Below are 20,360 nucleotides of genomic sequence, written 5' to 3' on the forward strand. Positions count from 1 at the left end.
AGCCTGCGTAGCTGGCGGTATTGGGTTTTTAAGTGCTCACTAGCAAGCGGCGCAGCCGCTAGTGGCAAGCCACTCGCGGCTGCGCCGCTCGTTGTCGCGGCTTCGCCGCTTGCTGGTGGGCGCTTTAAAACCCAACAATACCGCCAGCTACGCAGGCTAGGTCACTATTTAAATCGATTGAAACCTTGAAGTAGTGGCTGAACATGATGGAAAACGTCACCATCAATACCAGGAATGCCGTGATTTCTAGTGGGCCAACAGAATAAAGCTTAGGTCAGTGTACAATAGTTAACGTGGTTTAAGCTCGTTCACAGATCTCTTGTGGACGAAGCCGACAAGAGATCTGGGAAAGAGATTAAGCGTTGTTTCTCTACAAGAGATCTGGGACCGAGATTAAACGTGGTTCATCCACAAGAGATCTGGGAACGAGATTAGGTTCGTTTGTTACAGAAATTAGCATTGTCATTTAATTGCAGTAGATAAGCAGTTCCCCCTCTGCCCTAATACCCCCCCCCCCCCCAATCTTAGCTTGTAGCTTGTTTTGACTTAGTTATCGACACAGTATGTTCACAGACTTTTCATATTCAATGGCGGATATTCTTGGCTTACTGTTGTTTGGATTTTAGACAAATGTACGTCAGAGCAATTTGTAAATCAATAAGTATAATTAACGTAAATAATAGTTATTTTTATTGGTAAGGTATTTTCAATTTGGGGTGGGATGTCTGTAAAAAGGGCTGTTTCAATCAAAGAAATTCAGTATTTTAATATATTTCAAAGGAAACAGAATACTTTTGTCAAGACTGTTGAACAGTGAAGAAAATTGTCGAACTACATTACATTGGTTGAATTAAAAACGAGAAATTATTTTCAGCTTGTTTTAGCGTTTTTTATCCTGTCCTTCTCAAACATGGCGGCCTTGATTATGTTAATGACGTCTTCGTTTTCTTGCTTCATGTCTATTGGTCGATTCCCGTGGCTGTCCCGGATGTTAAGATCAGCATTGGCTTTTATAAGTAATTTTGTAAACTCTCTGTCATGCCGATGAACACACATGTGTAACGCGGTCTCATGAGCTTCCTCTGAAAATAAAGTAATAAAACAAGTTAATATTCAGTTGAAGAAATGAGAACGTCGCTCGATGTGGAAATAGCGGCTTCCCAGTTGAAAAAATTTTACATGCCTAAGCTGGCTGGGCCTGACTGAGATAAAAGGTCGTCTCATTTCTTATTTCTCTAATTTTTTAAATATATGGGATGAGAGAGGCATTTTTGGATTCTTTGAAATATTGAAGATTAAATGTGATTTTAAAATTAGAATTTGAAGTTGGGGTGCTCTTGCCTGGGTGTCAACTGTCTGGTGTGTTTCGAAACCAACCAAGTAAGACAGAATAATCGAGCAAGAGGTCAATATGCTGCAAACAGATAACGTGAGTTCTTTAGGGAACTCACCACCCAAGTAAGATAGAATAATCCAGCAGGAGGTCAAAATGCTGCCCTCAGATAACGTGAGTTCCGTAGGTAACTCAGCACCCAAGTAAGACTTAACAATCCAGCAAGAAGTCAGTATGCTGCCCTCCGATAATGTGAGTTCCGTAAGGAGCTTACCACCCAAGTAATATAAGACAATATAATCCAGCAAGAGGTCAACATGCTGCCCTCAGATAACGAGTGTTCCCTAGGGAACTCAACAACAACAACAACAACAACAATCTTTTATTTCGTGCCCAGAAGAGTTTTACAATAAATAAATACATGCAAGAGGAAAAATTAACAATAAAAAAGAGCATAGCCACTTAGAAATAGCTAAGGCTAATCGAGCTAAGTGGCTGAGCCAAGCGGAAAAAAATATTGCAATAAAGTTACAGAGTATATAAAAAAACGGGACACGATTTCCATTCACACACACACACACAGACAGAGAACAAAAAAAGAAAAGTGTATGTACACACAGAAATGAAAAATAAAGTTCATCAATGTAACCAGTTAGTAGTTGGAGATAATCAATTCTTTTAAGAGATTTTTGAAACAAGCACGACTCTTGATTTAAGGTCATCAATGGAATTCCAAACTTTAGCGCCGAAAAAACGAATGTTAAATTTTCCGTAATTAGTCCTTGCTTTTGGCAGATAGTATTAAATCTTACTTGCCAGTCTGGTTTGATATTGATGCACTTTATTGATACTCTTAAAACTCACAACCCAAGTAAGACAAAATAATCCATCAAGAGGTCAATTTACTGCCCACAGATAACATGAGATCCATAGGGAACTCACCAACCAAGTAAGAGAGAAGAATCCATCAAGGGGTCAATATGCCGCCCTTGGATAACGTGAGTTCCGTAGGGAACTCACCATCCAAGTTAGACAGAATAATCCAGCAACAGGTCAATATTTGCCCACATATAACATGAGTTCCGTAGGGAATTCACAACCCAAGTAAGACAAAATAATCCAGCAAGAGATCAATATGCTGCCCTCAGATAACGTGAGTTCCGTAGGGAGCTCACCGACCAAGTAGGACAAAATAATCTAGCACTAGGTCAATATGCTACCCACAGCTAACATGAGTTCCATAGGGAACTCACAACCCGGAAGTAAGACAGAATAGTCCATAAAGAGGTCAATATGCTGCCCTCAGATAACGTGAGTTCCTTAGGGAACTCACCACCCAAGTAAAACAGAATAATTCAGCAAGAGGTCAATATGCTGCCCTCAGATTACGTGAGTTCCATAGGGAACTCACAACCCAAGTAAGAGAAAATAATTAAGCAGGAGGTCAACTTGCTGCCCTCGGATAACGTGAGTTCCGTAGGGAGCTCACCGACCAAGTAGGGCAAAATAATCTAGCAAGAGGCCAATATGCTGTCCACAGATTACACTAGATTGATAGCGAACTCACAACCCAAGTAAGACAGAATAATGCAGCAAGAGGTCAATATGTTGCCCACAGCTACCATGAGGTCCATAGGGAACTCACAACCTGGAAGTAAGACAGAATAGTCCATAAAGAGGTCAATATGCTGCCCTCAGATAACGTGAGTTCCTTAGGGAACTCACCACCCAAGTAAAACAGAATAATGCATCAAGAGGTCACTATGCTGCCCTCAGATTACGTGAGTTCCATAGGGAACTCACCACCCAAGTAAAACAGAATAATGCATCAAGAGGTCAATATGCTGCCCTCAGATTACGTGAGTTCCTTAGGGAACTCACCACCCAAGTAAAACAGAATAATGCATCAAGAGGTCAAAATGTTGCCCTCAGATTACGCGAGTTCCATAGGGAACTCACCAACCGAGTAAGACAAAATAATCCAGCAGGAGGTCAATATGCTGCACACAGATAACGTGAGTTCTCTCTAAATGCTATGGAACTCGTGTTATCTGTGGGCAACTAATGGCCTCTTGCTCGATTATTCTGTCTTACTTGGGGGGTGAGTTCCCTACGGAACTCTCGTTATCTGAGGGCAGCATATTGACCCCTTAATGGATTATGCTGTCTAACTTGGGTTGTGAATTCCCTATGGAACTGATGTTATCTGTGGGTTGCTGAATTATTCTGTCTTACTTGGGTGATGAGTTCCCGGTTTCCGTAGCATAAGCGAGAACACGAGTTCCATAAGGAACTAACCAACCAAGTAAGACAAAATAATCCTGCACGAGGTTAATAAGCCGCCATCAGATAACGCGAGTTCCGTATAAGGTCAATTTTATGTGGCAAATATATTCGTTGACTAGCTTTTATGACACATACGAAAATTGCTCGTGTAGACGAGTCGTCACATAAAATGTGGCAAATATTGCGTCAGAATATGTGGTCCCTATACTCCCAAATTCCCACTGAGCACTGTGCGCGCGTATCTCTTCTGCCCAAGGTCATTACTGGCGCATTAAACTTTGGACTCCTAGCAAATAATTGTTGTGTCATATACACGATCAAATATATTGTCACATAAAAATTGCCCGTGTAAACCCGATTTTAGAGTAAACACAATCACGCTGACAAAGACTTTTTGCTCGCCTCTGAAGTTGACTGTTGCTCAGGTTGTCGAAACGTCAGTTATCCGCATTAGTTCATATGAGAACTACCTTCACCCAAACGATCACACTGTTTAAGGTACATCAATAATGCTGATAAGTTTTTTTTTAATCCTTTCGTTGTCTCCAAGTTGTTAAAGTTGGGAACAAACATTCGATAACTGGCATTAGAAGTAACACCGAGATTTTCGCATAAGTTCCATGTCGGATTTTATTTTACATGTTTAGGAACTACCTTGCAATGATCACTGCCTTAATAAGGTGTTGCGAGGCGTGGTGGCCTAATGGTTAGCGCGCTCGACTCCGAGACGAATGGCCTGGGTTCGAGGCCTGGCCGGGGCGCTACGTTGTGTTCTTGGGCAAGACACTTTACTGTCCCAGGGTCCCACTCCCCCCAGGTGTATAAATGGGTACCGGCGAATTTACTGCTGGGAGGTATCCATGCGATGGACTAGCATCCCATCCAGGGGGGAGTAACAATACTCCTAGTCGCTTAATGCTACAGAAACCTGGATAAGCTCTGGCTGTATGGGCCACTTGGCTCAGATAAAGACTTTACCTTTAATAAGGTGTGACTGAGAAAACCCCTAACCTGATATGGCATCAACGTTCGCTCCGTTCGCTACCAGTATTTTACCAATTTCGTGTTTTCCACAGCGCGCGGCGTGGTGTAGAGGGGTGTAACCTTCAAGCGAAAGCGCCTCCACGTTAGCGCCATATTTTATCAATAATCCGACTCCCTTTTCATGACCCAGGCGCACTGATAGATGTAAGGGGGTGAAAGATCGTGGGCCGGCGTGAACCTCTGTATCAGCGCCCCTCCTCAGAAGGGTCTTGAGGACCTTAACTTGCCCGGCCTCTGCAGCGAAGTGTAAGAGCGTTCGCATTGGATCCTTGTATCTCCTGTTGATGTCTGTTCCTTGTTTAATAAGTTCTTTTAGGTATGTCGAGTTACCACATACCGTACTGTAGTATGCGGGGGTAAGACCGTCTCGGGTTTCTGTGTTAATATCAGCACCTTGGAAACAGAACAAGGCAAACGTGACACAACTTGAAAACGGTACTCGTCCTTCATAGCACATGGTAAGAGGAATGATTTTTTCAGTAGTATGGTTCCCTACATCAAAACTCCAAAATCTGAAATATTAACCCTACGGGACTTATTCTTTTCACCTATTCTAGAGATAAAGAGCTTAAAACCCTACGCAATTTTGGTATCGAATTAGTACTTCGTTTAGAAGATAAAGTATTTTGAATTCGAATTCTGTGACGTCCCGGATGAACGTGTTTCTTATTTGTCACAAAACGGATATTTTCATAGCAGTTTTGCACTTTCAGACGTTGTCCCCGGGTGGGGGATAGATGTTTACGTAAAGCTGGAGTCTCATGGCTAACCGTCCAAATTTATCCGTAATATACAGATCAAGAAAACTCAACCATCGCCAAATTTACCCCCTGAGGAACTTGTTTAGGTCCGGACATCAATGCTCGCCATCTGTCCCTATTCTTGGCCAAAAACCTTTCCGGTTTCCGTAGGTGATTTCGGAAACCGAAAAGGTTTTAAGCGAATGCAAATAATATTAATGGTAGAAGCTACTTTATTGAATGTTAAATTTTATGGCCGCCATCTTTGTGCCCCAAAAAGGGACATAATCGTGGCGGCTGTATACTAACCAATGTAATTTTCTCAAAAATATTTCCATAACAACTCAGTTGTGATAAGCGCTACAATGCTGTAATGTTAACAAAAAAATAATTTCTGCCTGCTTTATAATCTAATAGTTTTCTGATGTTTTCCATGCAAACAAACAGTTTTTGTAACACTGACGAAAACCAACAATGCCTAAAAATTCTACTTAGCGCACTTCTTTCGGTAAAAAACCGAAGCCAAAAAGAACACAAGACGCAGGTGAGTAACACCTCGTTTCAGAGCCACCTTAAATTTTCCAAAAACTAAAGGTGGCTGTGAAACCAACTTTAAGGAGGCTCGATGTAGTTTTTTTAGCCGAAGGGTGGTTGTTTTGAAATATAAAATTATCTACGAAACCAATGTTCAAATTTTTGTCAAAATACACCATAATGATCAAATATGACCAAATTTTAATTTTTTACCCGTCACTTAGTCTCAAAGGTTACCATAGCAACCATTGACGTTTTCTTTTGTTTACAAACAAGCTTGATTTTCTCGAAATCTAGATTAACTCTTGCTGTTTATTTTTTGATATGTCAAAGTTTAGTAGATTGACTTACTGTTGACGAAATTTAAGAAAAATCTGTAAGAGCATTTTCAAGTAAATCAAGAATGAAATTTTTAGAAAAACCCCATTTTAATATAAAATAGGCTCTTTTAAATTGTTTCGTATTCTTTGAGTGCAGTTACTCTCACTGAAATATAAATAATTACACCATCAAATACCATTAACTAAAAGCGAAAGACTTTTTGCTTTAATTTGTTAAAATATATCGACTGCTGATTGTAGGAAATTATAAGAAAATACCAAAAACTTCATTCTTGATTTACTCTAAAACGCTCTTAGAGATTTTCCTAAAATTTTGTGTACAGGTAGTCAATCTACTATACTTGAAGATATCAAAAAATAAATACTAAGTGTCAATCTAGATTTCGAGGAAATATAGCTTGTTTTAGAACAAAAGAAAACGTCAATGGTTGCTATGGTAACTTTTGTGACTAAGTGACGGGTAAAAAATTAAAATTTGGTCATATTTGATCATTATGGTGTATTTTGGCAAAAATCGAACTTTGGCTTCTTTGATAATTTTAATTTTCAAAACAACCACTCTTTGGCTAAAAATACTACATCGAGCCTCCTTAACTTTGCAAAAAGTTGTATCTTAACATGCTGATCATTGTTCAATAATAAAAAGTGGGGTTCATCGAATTTAGTTTTGAGTTCAGTATAAAGCTAAAATTAAGAGTGTTTTTAACAGGTTATACTGTTGCTATGGTTACCAGTGACGTCAAGAAAATAACCACAATTTATTGACCAATGATTGGACATCTGTTTCATTCCCTTTTTGTAGCTGTATTAACTGAAAAATATTTGTAGCACTGACTCCTTCAAAATAGTATAAGACCTTGAAAATGCTCGAAACTGTTGTGAGCCTCCTTAAATAATTAGCTAACAGCAGCACCCCCCCCCCCCCCCGCTGGGAAGAATGAATGCAAAGTATGATAGATAGTTTGTACCTGCATGCACAAGTGCAAGCATGCAATCCACGTGTCCACGCATGGCAGTGCAGTGTAATGGGTTCTCGCCGTACTTGTTAGTGCTCCGCCAATCAGCGCCGTGCATGAGCAGCAGCTCCACGCAGCGCACGTGCCCGTGCCTCGCAGCGTAATGCAGCGGCGTGTTGGGACCGTTGTTATTGTACGCTGCAGCGTCAACTTTGGAGCCGTGTTCCAGTAACAGTGCCAGGCAATCGGTGTGGCCATGTAGAGCAGCTTCGTGAATTGCTTGCCAGCCGTAAAAGTCCTCGGCACTGACGTCCGCACCGAGTTCCAGAAGCGTGTTCATGCATTGGACGTGACCATGGCGTGCAGCAAGATGGAGCGCTCGTAAGCTGTAAAGGAAGACAAAAAATTGTGTTACGACGCACGGGAAAATGATATCAGTTTACTATACCTTAGAATCGAAATATAGATTATGTAAATATCAAGTTGTCTTTATGATACGGAACGTTGTTTTATAGAGCGTTTTTTACTTGAGTGGGGGAAGTAATTCACGTTTGCTTTGGTTATGCACTTTACTACGCTAAGCGATTGGTTTTTAAAAAGACTTCTAATTCCCCCACTTTCTCAACCAATAAGAAGCAAAACCAACACCAATCGTGATTCGCTCGCACGTTTTTTCGCCCCGATCGTTTCTTCTGCATAGATCGTTTGCAAATACTGAGACTATCGTAGGCGATAGAAGCGATCAGAGAGTTCTCATATGATCGTCCCGATCGCCTGGTATGAGCGAGGACCTACGAAATACAGTCATTATAGGCCCTACATCCAGCACAATGACAGCCTTCAATGAAAGAGCAAACCTTGTAGCTTCCTATCTTCTCAGTTATTGCAGAAGCTAGAAGGATAGGACACAGGCGATCCAAGCGATCGTGATTGCCTTATCGCCGCAGACGTTAGCGATCGTCTGTGTAATGTTCTTATATAATCGCCCCGATCGCAAGAAAACTTTTTGAAGTGACAGAGGCGATAGATACGATCGGGGCGATTATATGAGAACCGGCTCTTACTTTTTTTGCTTCGAGTTTTGATTGGTTTTCTAGATGGACCGAGTCCTTGTGATTGGCTAAATTGATACTTTTACGAGACTCAATCGGAGAAAAAAAAAGAAAAAGCGCGCTTGTTTTACACACTTTCAGATACAATTTCAGGTGAATTTTAAAGGACCTTAAAACTCAAGGCTTTTCGGCCTGCCTGCCTGCCTGACTGACTGACTGAATGAATGAATGACCAACTGACTGACCGTCAAAGAACATGAATGAATCAAAACGCCCCTAAAAGAAAATTGCTTCCTTAGAAATATGCAGAAAATAAGGAATTCATGTTTGAAAACAACTTCCTGCAAAGAAAAAACTGCATGGCTGCGTACTTTTTTTGTTCTTAAAGGTTTGAGCATTCAAGTAAGCTTATTCAAGGATCGGAGGACGAACGAGGACATTCGGGTTGTGCCAAATTCAGTTGAGTGTTATAATCAGGATTAAAATACTAAAGCGGACGTTTTCTATCTTTTTTATAAAGTTAATGCGAAAATTGTACCAAAGTTTCATACAATGCAACTGAGCTAACCTGTATTTAATCGTAACGCACGTTGCAAAATGGCGAAAACTGTGTTCCCGCTTCCCCCGATCCGTTCCTTCTTGGCAAAGGAAGCATTCCATTGGCAAAATATCAAAAAAGTTGACTTACCCTGAAAATGGCGACTCTCTTTCATTCGGATCCATTCCCTGTTCTATAACTAGGGTCAGTTCTTCGTTGTTTCCATTGCGAGCACTTTCTAGCAAAACACTCTTCGGGTCTTTGAGCTCTTCCCTGCTAAAAGATTTTGTAACTGTATCTCGCCTGTGGTCCACGCTTGATGCTGCTGTCCCCATATTAAATCTGTCCCTTTCTCTTTTTGAATTTTTTTTTTATTATTTTGCTATTGTGACGTTCAAGTAATTGCATATTCTACGCGTGACTTGTAATAGATTGCCGAGCTAAAATTAGAACGTTTAATTTAAGCACATACATTTCTTGTAGAACTCGGCCTGGGTGGTCGAAGCAAAAAGTACCATTATAGCTTCGCTACAGCTACCGACAAGAAACGCCACCATTCGAAGGTACAATCTTTATAACTTTGCGAAAAATTATTAGTTGAGGTCAAACAGAGAAAGAAGTTTCGAATTAACCAGAGAAGGGAGAAAAGCGCGCACTTCCAAAATTCTAGCGCGTCACTTTGTAGTTGCTATTGTCATTGTTGTCGTTGACACACGAATTGAAAATGGAGCATGTCCCTCAAATTGAAAGACACAATTGCAACTACAAATATAGTTATTGCTCCGAAGAAACACCTCTGAGAGAAATACCTCAGACTATGAAGACCTTTACGGAGGTCAACTAATTAGGAAATAACCGGCCTGCGTGATAGCGGAAATAGCATTTTCATTTCCACAATCCAACACGACTTCATGACTTGGCAGAGTTTGCTTTGGCGCGAGTTTTCTTTCTTTCTTTCTTTCTTTCTTTTCAAACACTGTGAAAGATCATCAAGTAAAGCACCATGGTTCTTAAAATGACCACGTTTATAAAATATAAAGTCTGACCATGTGTACGCGCATAGCCGTGGGTCAAATTCTTTATTCGCCAATTTGTTTTTGATCGCTTGGATAGATTACACTTAAAATCACGGAAATAAAACTATTTCTTATTAGTACTTGTTACAATATAATGCACAAAGACTTATAGCTACCACACACCGAAGTTATCGACGTCATTTTTGAAAATTAAACAAAAATCAATCCTTTAATCTTTTCAAGCACGATTTCTGTAGTTTTCTGGCAATATTTCACCTTTCGAAATTAAAACTAAGCAAGGTTAAAAATGTATGTGCTTTTACACTGATGGTATTCTTGTCGGCAAATATATGGAATTGTGCAAACAATGACGTCACGACATGTCAGCCGGACGTATGCAAATTAGTATTTGTGACGTCAAAAAACGTACACCACTTTAAATTTTAAGGGGATTTTTTTGGTGTAATGGCCAGAGCTTGGAGGGAGAAGGAAATTCTTAATCAGAAAAAAAGTTAGCTTTAGCAAAACTGTAGCAATGTTAATAAAAAGAAGCGGTTAATGTGTAAAATATATAACATTCGAGAAATTAAAATTCCAATTATTTTAACATTGCCGGTGGTGACCTTACCCTTTGCCCTGTAGTATATTTATTTTGGTTTTCATAGTATCTATTTTCTGTTAATTATTCCATAAATAGAAATCTTTTTTCTGTTATTCTACATAGATTCTAGAGTTTTCCTTTTTAGTATTATTAGAATCAGAGTGGGGTGTGTGTAAATTTGAACTAGTCTGAAAATTAACGATACATGTTATTCGCGTGATTTTAATTATATTAACACGTTAATTAAAAGCATCTAACCAGAACTTTTCGTAAATTCGCGTTAATTTTATTACGCGTAAATTTTGTATGCGTTGTTAATATGCTTCGTTATATTCCTATTATTAGGTAGTGTCCCCAATTAATGGATTCATACTGCTGTGTTTTAATTTTTGACACTATGATAAAGTTCGTCATTATCCATACAGTTACAGCAGGATGAATAAAGGTTTGGCAAATTTTGGCAAAACGAAAACTACGCGATATTACATATTATACAGTGTTTCTATAACCGTGATGAAACAAGGAAATAAAATTTTCCGAGATTTTCCTTTAGGAAATGAACACTCGAATACTCGTAAATAATGGCAAAAGCTTTTTGGTACTGTAACTTGAAGGTGATTGTGCCGTTCAGCTTCCTCGAGTAGAATGGAACAGGCTTAAATAGACGACAAATGCCAAAAATGAAAGAAATTGAAAAGAAAAAACACACAAAATATGCAAGAATTTCTGGCGCGCGCAATGGTGGTGAAGTAATCAGCCAATCAGGAGCGAGAAAGCGGCATTTAAAAATGGCCGCGTGCTTTGAACTTGATTGATTTGCAAACGGACAAGACTAGAGAAAGAAGTACTAAATTTACGCGAAGTTTTACATTATATTACACTGGTAAGTCCACCGTTAAACTGTGAAAAAGCTTGCAAGTTTACTAATCCTTTGCTGAGTGATTATTTTGTGCTCGTTACTGTAGAATTTCGCAAAGAAATATGGCTCAATTCGAGTTCGAAAATGGAGTCAACGATTGCTTGAAGAAGCTCGAAGCTCCACTTTCCAAAGGCCCTGTTCCACGCTGGCAGAGAAAAGAAAGAGAGAGGAATTTAGCTTCATCAGGGAAACCTTTATCCCCTCTTCAAACAACTTCTCGCAGTAGAAGAAACTCAAATGTGTCGTCTAAAACTCAAACTTATACTCCCGGCAAGAAAACTGCGAAGACTCCTTGCAAGTCGCCGAAGAAAACACCTCAGAAAACTCCGAGGAAGTTCGGGCTTTCTCCTCGAGGTGACCGCTTTATCCCAAGCAGGCCGCTTGCCGACTGTGAGTGGAGTCATTTTCAGATAATGCAAGGCAAGGAAGCGGCTGATCCGAGCTGTGACATGGAGGTCGAAGGAAAAGGTCCAGAGTATCAAGCAACTATGGCAGAGAACTTAGCTAGTAATTCCAACAACTGTAAGATTCTACACTTCAAGTCTGGCGCTCCCATGACTAAAGAAGGTACCCTTTATTTTTAACAGAATGCACAGTCAGTTCCTTCCAGGACGAAAATATTTGATATTGAATATTGATTACTTGATTGATTGATAGATTGATTGATTATTATTGTTACATGTAGGTGAGTTGTTTTTAATAACGGACTCTAGAGGTTTCTTTAGTAAAAAAAAAAAAAAAAAAAAAATACAAAAAATCGGTTAACTGGGGAGCAGGAATGGCGCAGTGGTAAGAGCGCTTGCCTCCCACCAATGTGGCCCATGTTCGATTGCCAGATCCTTGTGGGTTGAGTTTATTGTTGGTTCTCGTTCTTGCTCCAAGGGGTTTTCTCCAGAGTCTCCGGTTTTTCTCCCTCTACAAAACCCAATACTTTTAAATTCCAATTTGATCTGGAAACAGTGGACAAAGAACTACATCATGGTTGTGCTGCTGTAAATATCTTTTTATTTATTTATTTATTTATTTATTTATTTATAATTAAATGTTGGAGTTGGAGCAGAATAACAATCAATTAGTTGGGAAAGAAATGAAAGAGAATTATTCTCTTTCATTTATTTCCTAACTTATTGATTGTGGATTCATAGGCCATAGGCTAAGAACAATATTAGTTCCTCAGTTAAATGTAGTTTGTACATTGTATTTACAGGGAAAGACAACAGGGAGATAAGCAAGACATTTTTGCAACCATGTTATCATTGAGGAAACAACAACTTTTTGCCTTTTTCTTTACCAAGCTTTATGGAGAATTGTTGATATACCGTAAACTTCCGATTATAAGCCCCCCCGGTTATAGGCCCATCTACCTGGAAACAAAAAAAACCATCCGATTATAAGCCCCCCGAATATAAGCCCCCTCTACCGGATGACAGTACTGAACAGAGCTAAATGTTGCTTTATTATGCGTTTTTAACTTAAAAACGTATTTCAGTCAACACTCCCGTGACACTTTTCGAAATGATTTTTTCATTCCGCTTATAAGCCCATTACCGGATATTAGCCCGTCCGCTTATAGGCCCACCCAAAACCCCTTACGAAGTTGTATAAGCCCAGGGCTTATAACCGGAATTCTACGGTAATTTTATAACAATTAATTTCACAGGGCATCAAAATAATCTGAGGGTGTTGTACTGTCAGAGCAAGCCAACAGCTCCTAAAGCAAAGTCAACAAGGCATATTCCACAAGCCGAGGATAGAATTCTGGATGCACCAGATTTGCTGAATGATTTCTGTAAGTTTTCTTCTTAGACGGGTTCCTGGATTTCAATAATTTTCTGCAGTTGAACCTTGTTTATATGGATACCACAGGGGCTGAACTTTGGTGTCTGTGTTATGGAGGTTTCCATGTCATAAGGAGCAAGGACGAAATTAACTGTCCGTAATAAAAAGATGTTGATATAAAAGTTCTTTGAATTCTAAAAGTCAAGACCTATAAGGGGGTAAGAAATTTGCTACGTAAGGTAAAAAAATGGTCTGTTTCTATTCAATCTTGGATGGAATGCTAGTCTATTGCAGGGTTACCCTCAGGATTAGGTTGTTGAAGGGGAAAATTAGGGAGGCAATTTGAGAGTAAAGTGCCTTGCCCAAGAATACAATGCATTGACCCTGGCCAGGGTTGGAACCCACACAGAACCCACACAGCTCAAACCAGAGCTTAGCATGCTAACCATTTGGCCACTGTACCTTCCACATTTCTTCCACTCAATAAAAACAAAAGGTCAGCTTCGAGCCAAAGTGGCGCATACTGCCAGAGCTTATCCCGGTTTCCTTAGCATTAAGCAGCCCTAGGAGTAATTACTACTCCCCCTGGATGAGATGCTAGTCCATCGCAGGGAACCCCTATTCGAGGGGGCGAACCAGTATTATTTCGCCGGTACCCATTTATACACCTGGGTGGAGAGAGGCACTATGAGAGTAAAGTGTCTTGCCCAAGAACACAACACAGTAACCCCGGCCAGGGCTCGAAGCCGGAACGCTCGCTCCGAAGTACGGCGCGCTAACCATTAGGCAACCGCGCCTCCCACACTCAATAAGGACCCTTTAATGACAGCTGTGTTTAGTTAACTTTTCTGCTCAAAACTAATAGGTAACCATGAAATTTCGATTATAAGCCCCCTCCTCCTGCTTACAAGTCACCCTGGTTATATAGGCCCATCTACCTGAAAACAAAAATTAAAATACATCCAGTTTTAAGCACCACCCTCCTGATATAAGTGCCCCTCTGCTGGATAACAGTACTAAAAATGGCTGGATGTTGCTTTATATTACTTTTAACTTCAAATCATATTTTGATCAACACCACCCATGATGGCTTGTTTCAAAACATTTTTATATTTTTGTATAAACCCAGGGCTTATAACCGGAATTTTACGGTATTATTTCCAGTTTTGTTTGACATAAAAACTTTGTTTCTGTAATTTAGATCTTAACTTGTTAGACTGGGGATCAACCAATCAGCTTGCCCTTGCTCTTTCTGGCGCAGTATACATATGGAATCCAAGCAGTGGTGAGACACAACACTTGTTCCAGATGGAGGGCGACGATTACATCTCCAGCGTCAGTTGGATTGGACAGGGCAGTATCCTGGCTGTCGGCAATAGCAACGGTCAGGTCCAGGTGAGAGAAGAAAGGATCCATGTTACTAGTGGGATGTGCTTGTGACGAATCACTATTAAAGGGACCATGTTATGGATTTTAGCTAATAAACTTTAAGGCATAGAATAAATGACCATCAAATTTTTTTAAAATAACCTCTATAAAAACAGTGAAGGAATATTTAAATAACAATCCAAATGCAAAAGAAGGTAGTGGATGGCCAAAAGGGTTGAACATTGAAACAGATTGCGATATGAATTTTTTGGTCAAGCGGAACAGTTTTCAAAGTTAATCTTGTCTGCTTGTAATTTGAAATTGTAATGCCCTGGGAGACACATTTGGCTGCAATGAAGTTTTTGTCATTTTAATAGGATCATAGAATTAATTTCTTTGCGAGCATTCATCTTGGTTTGCTAAGGCTTGGTTAGGGGTGAGATGTGGGCATTCTAACAGAAAACTAGGTTAAATCAATGCTGTGTTTACTAGGGGAAGGTTAGATACAATAAGAATGAGCAAAAAAGAGAAATAGCTGATTGTACTGATTATAGCAAAAAAGTGTCAATTGAAACGCACATTAATACTTATAAATTCCATAAAGACATGCAACTATAATTTTTTATAAACTTTAAGGTGAAGAATGTGTGGTCTAATGAAGATGAATTGTTCAACAGTGACATGAGCATGGGACAAAGAAAAACATTTTTTCTTTTCCCATGCTTGTGTCTTTGTTGAACAATTCATCTTCATTAATTATCACCAAGCTTAATATTTACCATCTTTATTATGTACTACACACTTGATGATTTTGACATTGCTGATCCTAGCAGTATGCAGGATGCGTGTCACATATCAACCTAGTAATAACTTAAATGGCCCAGCTTACCAGGAGTCTCTCGTAGCTCAGTTGGTTAGAGCACCCAACCGGTATCTGAGAGCCATGGGTTCGATTCCTGTCGGGGACTCAGATTTTTTCTTTGTCCCATTCTCGTGTCATTGTTGAACAACTTATCTTCACCAAGCTTAAAATTTACCATCTTTACTATTTGCGTGTGGTCTAATATTGACACTCTTTCCTTCAGTTGTGGGATGCAGCACAAGCCAAGTGTGTCCGTGTGATGGGTGGCCATGCTGCTAGGGTGGGGTCACTTGCCTGGAACTCCTTTATCCTGTCAAGGTATGTGTCATACTGACATAACAAATACTGAAAATTACTTGAACATGTCCCAGGGGATACTGCTTAGGGTGTTTACATGTAAGCCTCTCTGTGGGTACCCACGGTCTTTGTTTTCTTCGCAATTTTTTTTGCAAATGTTTAATCTTCATTTTTTTTAGCAGATCTTCGTTTTACAGATTGGAACGGTTTGTCTGTTATTCATTGTAAATTTTCAAGTTTTGAGACTTTTTGACAGTTACATTTTCTTACATTTTCTTCATTTTTTTCTGCGGTGATCTTCGTGTCTTCAGTTTCTTCAGAAATGCCCATAGAGAAGCTCACATGTATAAATTTATTTATCTAGATGACCACAGTCAGAGTTTTCCCGGTACCTATATTAAGGTATTTGAACATGGGGTTGAAATAAATTTGAGCCATGCCGATCTCCAAATTATAAGTTTGTCTTGCCTATAAGGCCAATACAACCAAATATGGACTCAGAAGTCCATAAGATACAGGCCTTTCGCAATGCTGTGCACATCTAGATAGTGTTTATTAATTAATTTCATACCTATTTATTACACACCGAATTTTCGATCAAGTGGTCTGTTGTCACGAGTGCAAGCGCTTACAGGGGAAACCCGTCACGCTGCAATTTGTGTCTTACGGAGAAGCTCTGCATACTATCAGCTGACAGATCTACCCTCTTGAACAAAAGATCTGAGCTTGTTACCAAGTGCAGGCACGAAAACAAGTACTACGCAGCCAATCAGAGACAGGATCGTTCCAACCGTCCTCCATGAACGCAGTTTATTTATTCATTTATTTATTTATTTATTCAATTTTTCTTTCTAGATATATATTTATGATGAGGCTGATTGTGAGAGTTTAGTACACAGGGCTACTATCTAGGCTTTGAACCCTGAGTTTGCCATACCTCTTAAGTCCTTATTAATGTGAGGGTCACTGCTATAGATGGTGTTTTCAGATTGACAAAATAATGTAAAACAGAATGTGCCATCATAATGTTTTTATTAATAATATTTTAAGTCCCTGCAGAGGTGAAAACACCCACTATCAATTTGTAATTATTTTTTTCATTAAGTTTAGTTCCATGACTAATGTGCTAAAACAATATCACTTGGAATTCGCTAAGCTTGTTGACAATTTTGTCTATTCTCTCATCCTTCTCTTCAATTGTGAATCATTGATTCAAAGAAGATGTAAATCACCTGGCACACAAAACTACTATAAGGTAATAAGGTTTTATATACATTGTATTTTTTCAGTGGTTCGCGAAGTGGTGCAATCCACCACCATGATGTACGTGTGGCGTCACATCACATTGGGTCCCTTCTGGGTCATAATCAGGAGGTGTGCGGTCTGGAGTGGTCTCCGGATGGTAAACTGCTAGCTAGCGGTGGCAATGATAATGTGCTGAATATCTGGGCTCAGGGTGGAGCCCCTGAGGGGGCTAGTCCACTCCACACCCTGACTCATCATCAGGCAGCAGTAAAGGTATGTTAATTGGGGGGACATGGGGTGGGAATCTGGGGATAAATGGGGCAGGACCTCTCAGGGGGGATGGGGTGGGGGAAGGTGAAAAAGGGGTTTTCACAAGGTGGCAGAGTGGGGAAAGTGAAATTTTTTTTAAACATGTATTTGCATTAGAAAACACAAAGGGATTGGATCCTCTTAGGAATGGAAAAAGGTTAGACGAAAAGGTTTTAGAAGCAGGAACTTCTGAATGATACCGAAAGCTGCTGGTACTAACTTAGGTGCTGTTCTAGCTAGCATAATAATTATTAAGGTTGGGTTAAATACAGTCAACTCTCTCTAAAAGGACAACTCAGAACAAGCTCCACTGTCGTAGAGAGGTGTCCATCTTATAGGGAGTTAAGTTACAGTAAAATGACTGAAAAAAGGCAGGGACAGGACCAACACCAGGTGTCTGTGCTAGAGAAGTGTCCATCTTATAGAGGTGTACGTTAAGAGAGAGTTGACTGTAGATGCCCTTATCTTCCCAGGCTCAGGCTTTCTACCAGTTGTGTCAGTTGTGACCCAGCGACCTGGCTGAGTATCAGGTGCTCTGAGTAAATTCTAGCCCAGAGTTGATCTTTGCCCAGTCCATAATTAAAAGTGGCTGACTGGACTGGCTGAAGACAACTAAACATCTCTTTAAATCTCTTTAGGCAGTGGCATGGTGCCCATGGCAACCAAATGTTCTGGCAAGTGGTGGTGGAACCGCTGACCGTCATATCAAGTTTTGGAATGGAAGTACAGGAGCCTGCCTCAACAGTGTGGACACAAACAGCCAGGTGCGTGTCAAGCTTCCATTCTCTTCTGCATTGGAGGCAGTTAGTGTATTGTGACCTAAAACAAAGTATAGTACATAAATGACAATGACAAGAATGGTGGCTATCGTGAAATATGGTGCTATTATACATGTAGTCATTGCCTGACATGTATACCAATATGATAGCAATTTAACGCCCCCATTCCATTAAGTGCCCCCTTTTGAACATGTTTTTGTTAACAAGCGTCCCTATTCCAAGTTCTTCCAATTAGTGCCCCCTGCACCAATAAGCAGCCCTATCACCGTAGCACCCCTACTCCTTTTGTGATTACAGCACCATCAAAGTTCATTGAGAACATCTGTTCACCTCTTATCTTTTTTGCATTACAAAACAACTGTCTTTTATGTGTCTTGTTTTTTTTTTTTTTTTTTTTTTTTTTTTTTTTTTTTTTTAAAAAAAATACCCTCTTTAGGGGGCTCGTAATAGGGGTCCCCCCCCTTCCCCTAAAATAAATCAAATCATTTTAGTACTTAGAATTTGCACGCTTTTAGCACCTAGTATTCATTTTTACGTTTCCGTTCTCTGGTAGGTGTGCGGACTGTTGTGGTCCAAAGAGTACAAGGAGTTAATATCAGGCCATGGATTCTCCCAACATCAACTCACTATCTGGAAATACCCAGCCATGTCACGCGTCACGGACCTGACTGGACATACGTCACGCATTCTTAACATGACCATGTCACCTGACGGCCAATACGTGGCGTCAGCGGCCGCTGACGAGACCCTGCGTTTGTGGAAATGTTTTGCCACTCAGCAAAAAACTAAGAAAGCAGCGGAGAGGGGGACGGGAAAAGACGGGGCTAGTTTGATGTCATGTATGAAAGTGCGGTGAGGGATTACATGGCGAAAAATTGGTGCCTTCAACTTCTAGCTTCGAATCGTGTGTAATTATATAAATTATAGGATATATGTATATGAGAGTTAGTTTTAGTAGAGATCAAGAATTTATTTGCTATAGAAATATATTTAATGTAAGTTTCTTTCTTTCCCTGGCTGAAATACTCTGTCGAACAAGCTATTTGACGTTTTTCTGCTTTTATAAAATAATAGTCAGATTATTTTTGTCATACGATATCATTGCTCCCATGAAACAATTTTCTTGAAAATAGCAGTTTGTAATTGCGTCGAAATGTTGCATTTTGAAGCTGCATGTTGTCTTGCCATGTAAAAGTGTAATTTCGTGTTATCCTGCAATTTAATTCCAGACTTAATTATTAACTTATTGACAAATTATAATGTATTATTGTACATATTGTGTTAAATTTTCTACAGATTTATGCATAATCAAATATGATTTATTTATTTATAGATTTATTTATTTACAATAAAAAGACATTTCACTTGAGATGTTATTATCTTATCTTATCCATCTTTGTTGGGTGGTAATTGTTATCGTTGATAACTACTAAAAACAAATAAAATGTTTTAAAATAGTTACTAAAATGCTTTTTTAAAAGAAAAGTTGGAAGTAAATTTTTGCAAAAGGATTTCACAATTTTCAAGCAGTAAAGAAAAATGAAGATCTTGCTTCGATAGAACAAAAAGCTGGAAGATAATAACAGGGTTCGCACTGTTTTAAAAAGTCCTTGAATTTTAGGGGGAGTCCTTGAAAAGTCCTTGAATTCCATCTTTCCTTGAAAAGTCCTTAGATTTGTGTGTAAGTCTTGAAAGGACCTTGAAGTTTCTTCAACTTTGAATGTAGTGGGTTCGAAAGATAATTGCTTGACCTCGACTTTGGTCTTTTCCTGTGCAAAGCAGCTTCAAACACTGAAAAAGATGGGTGTAAAAGCAGCTGATAAAGGGAATCGAAATTAAGAAGTAAAGCAATCCAACTGCGCAAGTGAGTTCAAATGTCAGTGAAACAAATTCAGCAGCGGTTTTGTATAGAACTCTTAATTGTCCTGCGCATGCCGCATGCATTTTAAGCATCTAAAAACCTTTAAAATTTGTTAGCTTGGACTTGGAATGTGCATTAATGTACCATCTGTGAAATTACTTTCCTGGTATGTGGTGCTTGAAAAGTCCTTGAAAAGTGGTTGCAATTTTTTGTATGATCCCTGAATAAGGAACAAAAAAGCCAAGTAAATTGAATTGCCAAGCTTGCCAACAGTCACCCAGCCTAAAGAGACTGTGTCACGAATTTAGGCATATGACATGACCATTAAATTTGGTGAAATATAAAAAAATAACCACTGAAAACAGTGAAGGAACATTTCAATAACACAGCAAATACAAAAGAAGGTACGGATGGCCAAAAGTGAAGAAGATTGAAATGGATTGAAGTACAGGTTTTTGAAATATTGTTGGGCTGAACAGTTTTCAAAGTTAGTCTCGTTT

General features: G+C 39.4%; 3 protein-coding genes across 6 annotated transcripts in view; 2 read left to right on the forward strand and 1 right to left on the reverse strand.

Annotated features, from left to right (window-relative positions):
* LOC144663571 (glucose-6-phosphate exchanger SLC37A2-like) overlaps positions 1-873 on the forward strand; it is a 60,335-nt gene extending 59,462 nt beyond the window's left edge. For all 4 annotated transcript variants that reach the window (XM_078524576.1, XM_078524574.1, XM_078524572.1 and 1 more), the window contains one exon: positions 161-873. The gene's annotated coding sequence lies outside the window, so the exon portion shown is untranslated. The remainder of the gene's footprint in view (positions 1-160) is intronic.
* On the reverse strand, positions 747-9,223 carry LOC144663579 (uncharacterized). Its single transcript, XM_078524590.1, has 4 exons — positions 8,975-9,223; positions 7,247-7,620; positions 4,631-5,056; positions 747-1,082 (listed from the first exon to the last, which is right to left on the reverse strand). Exons 1-4 carry the CDS (start codon positions 9,157-9,159, stop codon positions 871-873), a joined length of 1,197 nt encoding a protein of 398 aa, XP_078380716.1. The 5' UTR covers positions 9,160-9,223; the 3' UTR covers positions 747-870.
* Positions 9,224-11,179: 1,956 nt separating this feature from the next.
* LOC144662679 (cell division cycle protein 20 homolog) lies at positions 11,180-19,364 on the forward strand. The gene is made up of 8 exons (XM_078523531.1): positions 11,180-11,324; positions 11,407-11,927; positions 13,021-13,149; positions 14,341-14,534; positions 15,593-15,687; positions 16,956-17,184; positions 17,859-17,984; positions 18,553-19,364. The coding sequence occupies exons 2-8, from the start codon at positions 11,423-11,425 to the stop codon at positions 18,853-18,855; spliced, it is 1,581 nt and encodes a 526-aa protein (XP_078379657.1). The 5' UTR covers positions 11,180-11,324; positions 11,407-11,422; the 3' UTR covers positions 18,856-19,364.
* The last annotated feature ends 996 nt before the right edge of the window (positions 19,365-20,360 follow it).

This window comes from Oculina patagonica, chromosome 8 (genome assembly GCF_052425735.1).
Source record: "Oculina patagonica isolate OP01 chromosome 8, crgOcupat, whole genome shotgun sequence".
NCBI lineage: Eukaryota > Metazoa > Cnidaria > Anthozoa > Scleractinia > Oculinidae > Oculina > Oculina patagonica.

Excerpts from the sequence above, each read along its gene's own strand:
- LOC144663579 (XM_078524590.1), bottom strand. The coding sequence starts at position 9,159 with ATGGGGACAGCAGCATCAAGCGTGGACCACAGGCGAGATACAGTTACA. Across the intron at positions 7,621-8,974 it reads AGAGAGTCGCCATTTTCAGG|CTTACGAGCGCTCCATCTTG; the intron begins GTAAGTCAACTT and ends CTTCCTTTACAG. Across the intron at positions 5,057-7,246 it reads GCTTGCACTTGTGCATGCAG|GTGCTGATATTAACACAGAA; the intron begins GTACAAACTATC and ends TCTGTTTCCAAG.
- LOC144662679 (XM_078523531.1), top strand. The coding sequence starts at position 11,423 with ATGGCTCAATTCGAGTTCGAAAATGGAGTCAACGATTGCTTGAAGAAG. Across the intron at positions 17,185-17,858 it reads ATCATCAGGCAGCAGTAAAG|GCAGTGGCATGGTGCCCATG; the intron begins GTATGTTAATTG and ends AAATCTCTTTAG. Across the intron at positions 17,985-18,552 it reads GTGTGGACACAAACAGCCAG|GTGTGCGGACTGTTGTGGTC; the intron begins GTGCGTGTCAAG and ends GTTCTCTGGTAG.